The 11,118-nt window shown below is 34.2% G+C and overlaps 2 protein-coding genes across 2 annotated transcripts; both read right to left on the reverse strand.

The window, feature by feature from the left end:
• Window positions 1–3,120: 3,120 nt before the first annotated feature.
• Window positions 3,121–5,374, reverse strand: LOC132714315 (uncharacterized). Its single transcript, XM_060697156.1, has 2 exons — window positions 4,924–5,374; window positions 3,121–4,548 (listed from the first exon to the last, which is right to left on the reverse strand). The coding sequence occupies exons 1-2, from the start codon at window positions 4,936–4,938 to the stop codon at window positions 3,787–3,789; spliced, it is 777 nt and encodes a 258-aa protein (XP_060553139.1). The 5' UTR covers window positions 4,939–5,374; the 3' UTR covers window positions 3,121–3,786.
• Window positions 5,358–10,329, reverse strand: LOC132714317 (uncharacterized). Its single transcript, XM_060697158.1, has 5 exons — window positions 10,260–10,329; window positions 8,568–8,686; window positions 8,037–8,148; window positions 7,700–7,801; window positions 5,358–5,368 (listed from the first exon to the last, which is right to left on the reverse strand). Exons 1-5 carry the CDS (start codon window positions 10,303–10,305, stop codon window positions 5,358–5,360), a joined length of 390 nt encoding a protein of 129 aa, XP_060553141.1. The 5' UTR covers window positions 10,306–10,329.
• Window positions 10,330–11,118: the final 789 nt, after the last annotated feature.

Consider the following 11,118-nt stretch of genomic DNA (forward strand, 5'->3'; position numbering starts at 1 on the left):
ACCTTAATAAAAATAAAATAAATACTTCTTCTCTGAATTGGCAAAGGTTACAGGTTATAGATATTTGGCATGACCTCTACCAAGATTGTTCAAATAATGGCCCTTGGGTCAAAAATTAAAAGTAAATGATATATTTGGTAATATGATATCCATAGGTCCTCTACCAAAGTTTTACAAATGTATATTTATTTATCTTTTAAAATGGGCTTTCTTTTTTAAATTATAGATAATTAATTTCAATCTTTTTGCTATCAAACGACTGTGGTATTAGACAAAACTAGTGTCAATGGATCAATCAACATTGTTAAAATTTTGGCACTCATTTAATGTTAGTTCTCTACTTGAGAGTCCTCAATTCCCAGAAAAATATTTAAAACATTTATTAAAACACAAGGAAGTGCATTTATCTAGTCATCAGGTGAGTGCTTTGGGAGGGACCTATGGCCCCCATTGTCCATACTTAATTTTGGCTCAAAGCATATGAGCTGTATGATGAAAGAACAAGTTGAAACTTTATAGGAAGATGTAACACTAATTTAGAGGTACAGTTTAGTTGAAGTTTTACTCAATATTTGTGTTTTTTGCTATGTAAATAGTCTATCTTTGACATAACTGTCAAATTTAGCCACCAGCACAAAACATGTGCTTTTGCTTTAGTTTGTGGCTTTCAGAAGTTGAAATTTATTTGTACTGTTAACCCATTACTTCATATACACGCCTTTTAACGCCTTTTTCACCCCCCCCCCCATTTTGTTGTCTCAAATGGTGGAAAAATGCATTATTTTGGCCTTTAACACTTGTTTTTGTTTGAGAAATGTTGTTAAAAAAAGTGACCACTTTTTCGGCGCGGTCCCCCAACCCCCAAAGATACATCAGGGGGTTGCCAGAAGGGAGATGTGCCCCCTTCTGTTTGGGGGGTTTGAAGGGGGGCGGAGTCCCCCTCATCGCCAAGAAAATTTTGGACTTGTGAGAGGCTATAAATGACCCCAGATTGATCATAAGGTAACGTGTAACCAACGCTGAAAAGCATTTGACTCTATCTCAATCCATTGAGAAGTTGTGCACAGCACTTTGAAATAAATTATGATGGAAAAAATCAACGCAAAATAGTGAATTTAGGCAATTTTGAGATGTCCCCTCGTTGCCATGGTAACAGAAAATTTAAGCCTGAGCATGTTGTTGCAAGGGCAATGGTCCAGTCAACATTTGTGCCAAGTTTGATTAGTGTTGAAGCAGTTTTTATAGTATTTTAGCAATTTGAACTTGTAACGGGAGACTTTTCAATGAAAACAGCCATTTTTCACAAAATGCTCATGAAGTAATGGGTTAATGAAAAAAATCAAAAAATCTACAAAACAACAATTTTTCTTCAAATTTATATGACAGGCCATGTTTAAACACGGAAAAACGCAAATTTAGAGTAATTTCAAGTATTTTCATCATTTTCTGTTAACCCATTACTTCATATATACGCCTTTTAACGCCTTTTTCACCCCCCCCCCCTTTTTGTTGTCTCAAATGGTGAAAAAATGCATTATTTTGGCCCTTAACACTTGTTTTTGTTTGAGAAATGTTGTTAAAAAAGTGACCACTTTTTCGGCGCGGTCCCCCAACCAAAAGATACATCAGGGGGTTGCCAGAAGGGGGATGTGCCCCCTTGTGTTTGGGGGGTTTGAAGGGGGGCGGAGTCCCCCTCATCGCCAAGAAAATTTTGGACTTGTGAGAGGCTATAAATGATTGATCATAAGGTAACGTGTAACCAACGCTGAAAAGCATTTGACTCTATCTCAATCCATTGAGAAGTTGCAGCACTTTGAAATCAATTATGATGGAAAAAATCAACGCAAAATAGTGATTTTTGGCAATTTTGAGATGTCCCCTCGTTGCCATGGTAACAGAAAATTTAAGCCTGAGCATGTTGTTGCAAGGGCAATGGTCCAGTCAACATTTGTGCCAACTTTGATTAGTGTTGAAGCAGTTTTTATAGTATTATAGCAATTTGAACTTGTAACGGGAGACTTTTCAATGAAAACAGCCATTTTTCACAAAATGCTCATGAAGTAATGGGTTAAGGAGACAGCTGTCTATAATTTAAACGGATTACACCACTTGTTTTTATTGTACCTAGGAAAGGTTTACATGACATTGTTTTTTTTATTTTTCCTCTTCTGTTTTCCTTATTTTACCTTGTGATGTATAAATAAAACCAGATTACCTGATTTCAGATTTTGACTTTTATCTTTATTATATAGTAATAAGTAAAGCTATCCTACTAAGCTTGACATTATATTGGCATTAGGCATCGGTGACATTCTAATGTGGTATGCCGTGCATTATCAACATCATGATAGTCGTTAGACACATTCAGTAGGTATTAGGTTGATTCAAACCAACTTGAGCTAAAACGAACACAAAATTAGGAATACTTGAGTGTAACCATTAGTGATAATTTTGAATATGGAAAACACACACTGACAATTTCTCTTCGTTATCTATGAATACTCTAATTTACGAAAAGAAATCTAGAGGCAAAATTAAAATCGTGACAAAACCTATGTACGGACTTGGAATACTGTAACACTGTTTGGCATCTGTGCCTAATAAAAACCATTCATCTATAGAAAAAAGAAATGAATGATAACTTTTACTATAGCAAAGTATAGCATATCTGAGTTATGGCTTTTTGTCGGTTTTTGATTATTTTTTTTTTTCACTTTTTTTTCAACTGTTTTTCACATAACTAATTAACCAGTCAAGATAGCAACTTTAAACTTATAATATTTTTTCTGATATGTAAATAGTTAAAACTTAAAAAATTATCTTGAAATTGACAAAGGCTTGAGATTAGATATTTTATCATTTTATGTTCAAATTATAGCCCTGGGGTCAAAATTGGCCCTACCCTGGTGTCATTGATTTTCACTATGTTCATAAAGTAAAAAATTAAAAAATCTTATAGTCTGAAGTTTTTTATTCGTTATTACGAAATATTTATTCGTTTTTACGAAATATTATTTCGTTTGAAATTACAAAATCATAAAAGCGTAATTTGCTTTGTGCAAACGTAACATGATTGTTTTTTTGTTTTTGTTTTTTTTTCGTAAATAATAAACTAAAGTCTTCAAATGCAAGGCTTTAATATCAATGTTTTCAGACAATTTAAGGTCCAAGAATGACCATAATCATTAATACACTGAAGTGAAACAAAGGACGACCTTATACAGTTTCCAACTTCCAGGCAATGGCATTTAGCACTTACTGTTCAAGGCGAAAACGTTAAATATATTGGATTTTCCAAAGTCAAGTGTCAAGTTATTAATATTCATCTAGTTTTTCGGTCAAGGCTTGAAACAGAGAAGTGGCACTTTGAACTGTTTTTGGAACAGGCAGCTCTTGTCTCGGGATTTCACACACATATTCCAGAATCGGGATAAATTCATCTGAACATCCAAACTGAGGTTTCCTTACAGTATATATCTCTTGCAAACAATTAATTGTTTGCATATCACAAGGGAGAGGATATGAATAATCTCGCGTTTCATATGCTTCTGGCTGGTAGTACATCACAGTCGGTATACCACTTGGTACCTCCGTGTGCCTTTGCTGTCGAATTCGATGCAAGTTCCATACTCGCGTGAAGCTGTCTAAGTCACGTTGAATTAATGGTAAGAAGCAATATCTTAAACACTCTAAATGCACAGGATCATCGGTCCTTAGCAAACCACGTTCGACCATATCTTTGAAATAGTTCCTCCAGGACACTGTAAAACCATGTCTTAAATTGACCTAGAAACGTTCGATCCTTTGGTTAGCTGTTGACCTTCCAGTGATAAAACTGTTTATTCCAGACATGTTATCTCCATCGTCATACCTTAATGCTGTCTGTAAATCACGTACAGTCACGTTTTCAGTCCCTGCATCAGAACGTATAAGACGCGGAACGCGACCTGTACGTTTAAGGAAATTGACAAAGAAGCCAGCGATTATTCGGGGGTCATTATTTGAGTGGCATGCTTCTAACCATAAAATATATCTAGAAAATCCATCAATGGCTCCGTGAATAGCGACGCCAAAAGGTTTCAGCTTATCGTAGCCATCAATGTGTATAGCAAAGTTGGGACCTTTATTGATATAAGTTCGGCGACGTAAGCGATGTGCAGATCTCAAAGTAACACCTACAGGATCAATAGCCTTTAAGACAAGTCTTGTTGTTTCTTGTGTAACTTTAACATTTGTTGTTGTGTTTACTATTTTCCATATTGTTTTATAACCACAGTCAGCAAATCCTCTGTTATATACTGCACGAATCTCGCGTATTACATCTCGTAAAGGAGAAGAAGCACCGCGTCTTTTCGGTCCTAACCTTCTGAGTATCCGCTTCATTTGACTTAAGCTGACAACAGTATTGTGCACCAATAATAAGAATCCACATATGTCTAAATGGGAATAACCTTGTCGATGATAACAAGAAATCAATGCATCTCTCTGTCCATTTTGAAGAACCGCTTCAGTCGATTCGAATAGCGACAAGGCCAAGAAAAGGCATACCTGCATATAAAACAGAAGGCATATTATTCAGGGATGCTTATATTATCAAAACAGAATGGCGGAAAGTTCATTAAAAATTAGCAATTGGTAGCAGTTTAAGATTAAGCCAACGCCTGTTGTTTCCCATGTCTCATTGATTCAAGTGGTGGTCTAATCTGTCAGAACTATAAAGTAGGAGCCGACTGTCTTACTACCATTCTGGTAATTTATTCAAGTATTATATGATCAAGTAAACGTTGCTTTTTTCTCAATAACAATACTAACTATAAATTGTGTAGAGGATGATAATGCAACATAAAAAGATTGACAAATACAAAAAAAAACATAAAAAAAAACATTTGGAATAAAAATATAGATTAATTAAGAATTTAGTACCTGTATACGTTGCATAACTTCCGTTTTGCCAGACGGTAAGTATCCTATGGGGTAAGAAGCATTATAAAAAGCAGTTTTTTGTCGTCGTAGGTTATGACGCAAAGCTGTAAATAAATGTTCAAGTAGGGGAAATATATATTCCAGATGCTCGACTATCACGTTAAGTCGACTTATTTCTTTTTGACAAAAATATTTATATAGGAATGAGATAAAAAGATTTTATCAACATGCTTATAAGAACTAGGTAAGTCAGGGAAGAAGGATGTACAAATTATGTGGATAAGCTGACATAGCATACGTCGGCATGGCATATTTTAAAATAATGTTGCATTAACTTATGTCAGAAAAATAAGCTTACGTAGACAACTGGTACAGTTCATTTTCTTTCGTTATCATAACAAGTCGACTTACCTAAAGTAGACTTAATCATATCATCATGGTGTACCTTATACGTTTCCATAAATGATTATGATGACATGTGCAGACAACATCCTAACTTGTCAAAGTATCGTGATGACTTGTGCAAACAACATGTTAACTTGTCAAAGTATAATGATGACTTGTGCAAATGACATGGTAACTTGTCAAAATGTAATGATGACTTGTGCAAACGACATGTTAACATGTCGAATTATTGTGATGACATGTGCAAACAGCATGTTAACTTGTCAAAGAATCTTGATGACTTGTGCAAACGCCATGTTAACTTGTCAAAGTATAATGATGACTTGTGCAAACGACATGTTAACTTGTCGAATTATCGTGATGACATGTGCAAACAGCATGTTAACTTGTCGAAGTATCATGGTGACTTGTGCAAACAGCATGTTAACATGTCAAATTACCATGATGACTTGTAATGACAACATGTGAACTTGTCAAAGAATCGTGATGACTTGTGCAAATGGCATGTTATCTTGTATCATGCTGACATGTCAAAACGTACCGTTAACTTGTCAAAGTATTATGATAACTTGTGCAAATACCATGCTAACATGTCAAAATTCCATGATGACATGTGTAAACAGCATGTTAACTTGTCAAATTATCGTTATGACATGTGCATACAGCATGTTAACTTGTCCAAGTATCATGATGACTTGTGCAAACGACATGTTAACTTGTCCAAGTGTAATGATGACTTGTGCAAATGCCATGTTAACTTGTCAAAATTTCATGATGACATGTGCAAACAGTATGTTAACTTGTCAAAGTGTCATGATGACTTGTGCAAACGCCATGTTAACGTGTCAAAGTATAATGATGACTTGTGCAAACGACATGTTAACTTGTCGAATTATCGTGATGACATGTGCAAACAGCATGTTAATACGGAAGCTTGTATGTACCCCCGCTATGAAGACATGAAGTCGTCTCCCTCGACTTATAGAACACGACAAGTCGTCAAAATTACGACGACAAGTTTATATATACCATGTCATTTTGACAAAATATATGTCATTATGTCGAGATACGGCATCCCGAATTCCATACATAAATAAATTTGTCGACTTGAAGTAACATGTATGTCGACATCCATGTTATTTCTAGTCGACAAATATATTAACGTATGAAAGTCGGGATACCGTATCTCGACATGATGACATATATTTTGTAAAATGACATGGTATATATAAACTTGTCGTCGTAATTTTGACGACTTGTTGTGTTCTATAAGTCGAGGGAGACGACTGCATGTCTTCATAGCGGGGGTACATACAAGCTTCCGTATGTTAACTTGTCAAAGTATCATGGTGACTTGTGCAAACAGCATGTTAACATGTCAAATTACCATGATGACTTGTGAAGACAACATGTGAACTTGTCAAAGAATCGTGATGACTTGTGCAAATGACATGTTATCTTGTATCATGCTGACATGTCAAAACGTACTGTTAACTTGTCAAAGTATTATGATAACTTGTGCAAATACCATGCTAACATGTCAAAATTCCATGATGACATGTGTAAACAGTATGTTAACTTGTCAAATTATCGTGATGACATGTGCATACAGCATGTTAACTTGTCCAAGTATCACGATGACTTGTGCAAACGACATGTTAACTTGTCCAAGTGTAATGATGACTTGTGCAAATGCCATGTTAACTTGTCAAAATTTCATGATGACATGTGCAAACAGTATGTTAACTTGTCAAACCATCGTGATAACATGTGCAAACAACATGCTATCTTGTCCAAGTATCATGGTGACTTGTGAAAGCGACATGTGAACTTGTCAAAATTTCATGATGACAAGTGCAAACAGCATGTTAACATGTCAAGGTATCGTGATGACTTGTGCAAATGCCATGTTAACTTGTCAAATTATCATGATGACTTGTACAAACAACATGTGAACTTGTCAAAGAATCGTGATGTCTTGTGCAAAACACATGTTAACTTGTTTAGGTATTTTGAGCATGTCATCACGATAATTCGACAAGTCAACATGCTGTTTGCACATGTCATCATGACATTTTGACAAGTTAACATGTCGTTTGCACAAGTCATCATGTTATTTTGACAAGTTATTATGTCGTTTGCACAAGTCATCATGATACTTTGACAAGTTACCATGTTGCCTGCACATGTCATAATGATTATTTGACAAGTTAACATGCTGTTTGGGCAAGTCAGCATTGTCTTTAGACAAGATATGATGTAAATTGCACATGTTAATATGCTTAAATGACAAAATAATACCATCATTTCAGAAGATAGCAAAAATATTTATAACATAAGACAGTCACGGCGTTCCATACACAAGGCTCACCTGAGAATATTAACTCATCATCACCACGAATGATGATCGTCTCTTTTGTCCTGATCAATACTTCAGTACCACATATCCCATTGAGAAGACTTCTTACATCATCTGAAGGATAAAACATTATAATGTCTATCAAACAACAGCTCATTAGTAACTTGGCATCTTTTGAAGTCCTGAGAAAACACATATGTATATACCTGTTTTTATAGCAAAAATCTAAGCAAATTTACTTTAAAGTTTGTTTAAAAAAGTAAATATTTGCTTAACATTATTGCATTTTCCTCTATAAAGTAGTTAATATAAATTATATTAGGAAGCTCTAACATACAAAGATACATACCAACACTCAGGTCAGTATATGTCCCACCACTGATCTGGTAAGTAAAAGGTTGATAATTCTCCGTTCTACTCACATCACCATATACTAATGTGTTTCGTACCATGTAATCTAGCTGTATGAAAATAATAAGTATAAACAACAATTAGACAGCACTTAAAGAAAAGCAATGCTAAATATTTTTAAAATATGAATAACTTATAGCATAAATTGCAGCATTAAGAAAGAAGAGATACTGTATAACAATGTGCTTTAACAAAGTATAGTAGCTAAAAGAAAAACAACCTGACTTTGATAGGCTCTATATACTTAAGAAATTTGGACTTTAATGGGCCCTAAAGAAAAACGAAGAAACTTTCCCTTCTGTTTCTTTTTAGTTTTTATTCCCTTTTACATTTTCACTAAAATTTTCAATTAGCATGGCATACTTATCATTTTTGCATATCTGTAAATATTATAATACTATTGTTTTCATTTTGTGCTTCTAGAATTAAAACTTGTGACTGTGACTGCTCATTTACTAAGCAAGCATACCTTATTCAGAAGAACTCCTTCACGCAAAGAATGTGATACCCATTTTGAAGAAACAATTGTAATCCTTCTCCCAACAAGTGCCTTGAACAGCTTAAGAGTGGTCAAACACTTGTCCTTTTCTGAAAAAATAATATTTTATAAGACAAATTTGACATTGCCATGATAGTATACATTAAAACTAAAACTAAACATTAGATATAAAGAGCATGAAACAATTTAGTTTAACATGTCACCTTACTTTAAGGACAAGTACAAACAACAAAAATATACGCTGTATAAGTAACAACAGCTGTCACCCAAGTGAGGAATGCCCCCGAAAAGGTTTCTTAAGCATGCAGGTATTATGAAAAGAAAAGAGAATGAAAGTAACTAATTGCTGAATATTGTTCTTTGTATTATTGTACCTGTAATCTGTAATTGTGATAGCATGAACCTTCAAAATATAAGTGTGACCTTGACCTTTGTAGAAGGGACGTGGTTCCCGGACGCAACAAAATGTTGTTATGAGATAGACATTTGTGCCAAGTTATTTCAAAATCCCTCAATGCATGACAAAGTTACAGCCTGGACATGATTTTTGTGTAAGTGGGGACAGACGGACATGAGCCATAGCTGCGACACATTGTCTTGATTTGGTAGACATTTGTGCCAAGTTATTTCAAAATCTTTCCATGTATGACAAAGTTACAGCCCGGACACGATTGTGTCTACCTATCTAATTGTGATAATGTGAAAATTGATATGACCTTGACCTTTGAGGTAGGGACGTGATAATTGGAAGCGACACATTGTCTTGATGTGGTAGACATGTATGCCCAGTAATTTAAAAATCATTCGATGCATGAAAAAATTAGAGTCCGGACACGAATGTGTGTACCTGTTTACTCTAATTGCGATAATGTGCAACTTCAAAATGATAGTGTGACCTTGACCTTTGAGGTAGGGACGTAATTCTTGACGACACATGTTTTGATGTGGTAGACATTTGTTCTTCAAATAAGATTCTTGACAAAAAATAAACACATGGGCCAATACTTCGAAAATGAACCCAAAAATGGCACAATTGTTATTCCCATCGACTACCATTGATGGCCTGTAAAACTTGAACTTTAACTACAGATCTTGGTATTGTAGCAGACACATTGTCTCAATGTGGCAAGTAATTATCTAGTACCTTAAAATTTACCAGTAAATGACAACATAATGGCAAAAACAGTTCATCCATATCATGTTAAGCCTCAGACATTGATATAGGGCAGACAGGGAAATGGTGCATTTGCTTTAAAGATCCTGTATGTTTTGTGATTGATATTATTATTGTGTGAATACCACACTTGCAAAACTTATATATGTAAATAATTATGCAAATAAAACATTTTTCAAACATCAAAGGATATGTAAAATGTGTACTGCAAATATTTGTGCACATTATATTTAATCAATAAATTACATGCATTCTTTTCTTATTGGAAAATTTGACTTAGAATTTATGGAAAATAAATTTCTAATTACCTCCCTTTATTTACATGAAATGTTAAATTCGGTAATATCTTCATAAATAATGCTTATTGGAACTTACAATATTGACAAATCTTAATTTGAGCATCATATTTATGAAATAAAACCATGAAAAAAATGTGTTACAGGATCTTTAAGCTACAACCTAAACAACCAAATGTTGAAATAAAATACCTGTTATGATTATCAACACTGTAGCATCATCTAGTGAATCAGCCATAGTAATAAATGGAAACAATTTAAGGAAACCCTGTAATTGTAAAACAACAAATTCTATTAATTCTTTAAGAGGTGTATCGTGTTTATCTTTTCATAATAAATAAAGGGAGCTTATTTCCTAAAATTCTTTGTTTACACAAAACACTGTAGCTGAAATCACAGTGAAAAACAGTGTGAGTACATTCAATTTTTCTAATGAGTTCATAAGTTTGTATTAGACTGGTTTGATTTTGGGAAAATGTTCATCCTAACGGCATTTTTTAGTACAAGCAGGTAGTTGGGCTTACTTACCTATTTCGAGTACGCTGAATTCATTTTTTGCTCTACCACGGCTGTATTTTTTGTCCTTGACCTTTAAAAATCAATTTCAAAATGGCCGCCATTGAATTTTTTAATTTTACTTTAATTTTCCCATGGGCGTGATATATACATATTTTTTGGCATTTTAATTTAAGGCTTTGTTAATTTTAGTCTGGACGAGAAGAATAGATGCAAAAACAATAAAATTTATTGCGGCAGCCATCTTGGATTTCAAAATGGCTGACAATTTCCTATGTTTTATACAATGTATTATAATTAAAGTAAACAAGCACAAGAAGACATTTTACCAGGCATGTTTTCTTTTATTAGAAGTGCAGTGATACTAAAATTAAGACTTCCATGCGCAGATTTTGAAAAACATCCATTAAAACAACAAATTTTATGGTGCACAAAGGTCACAATTTACCCTAATACAACGAAAATGAGAGTCATATTCGCCCTCACTTTGTCATTGAGATGTTATTTTATACTTCTAAGAATACAATCCATGGTG

The sequence above is a fragment of the Ruditapes philippinarum genome, unplaced genomic scaffold (assembly GCF_026571515.1).
Source record: "Ruditapes philippinarum isolate M1 unplaced genomic scaffold, ASM2657151v2 ctg22605_1_1_1_1, whole genome shotgun sequence".
NCBI lineage: Eukaryota > Metazoa > Mollusca > Bivalvia > Venerida > Veneridae > Ruditapes > Ruditapes philippinarum.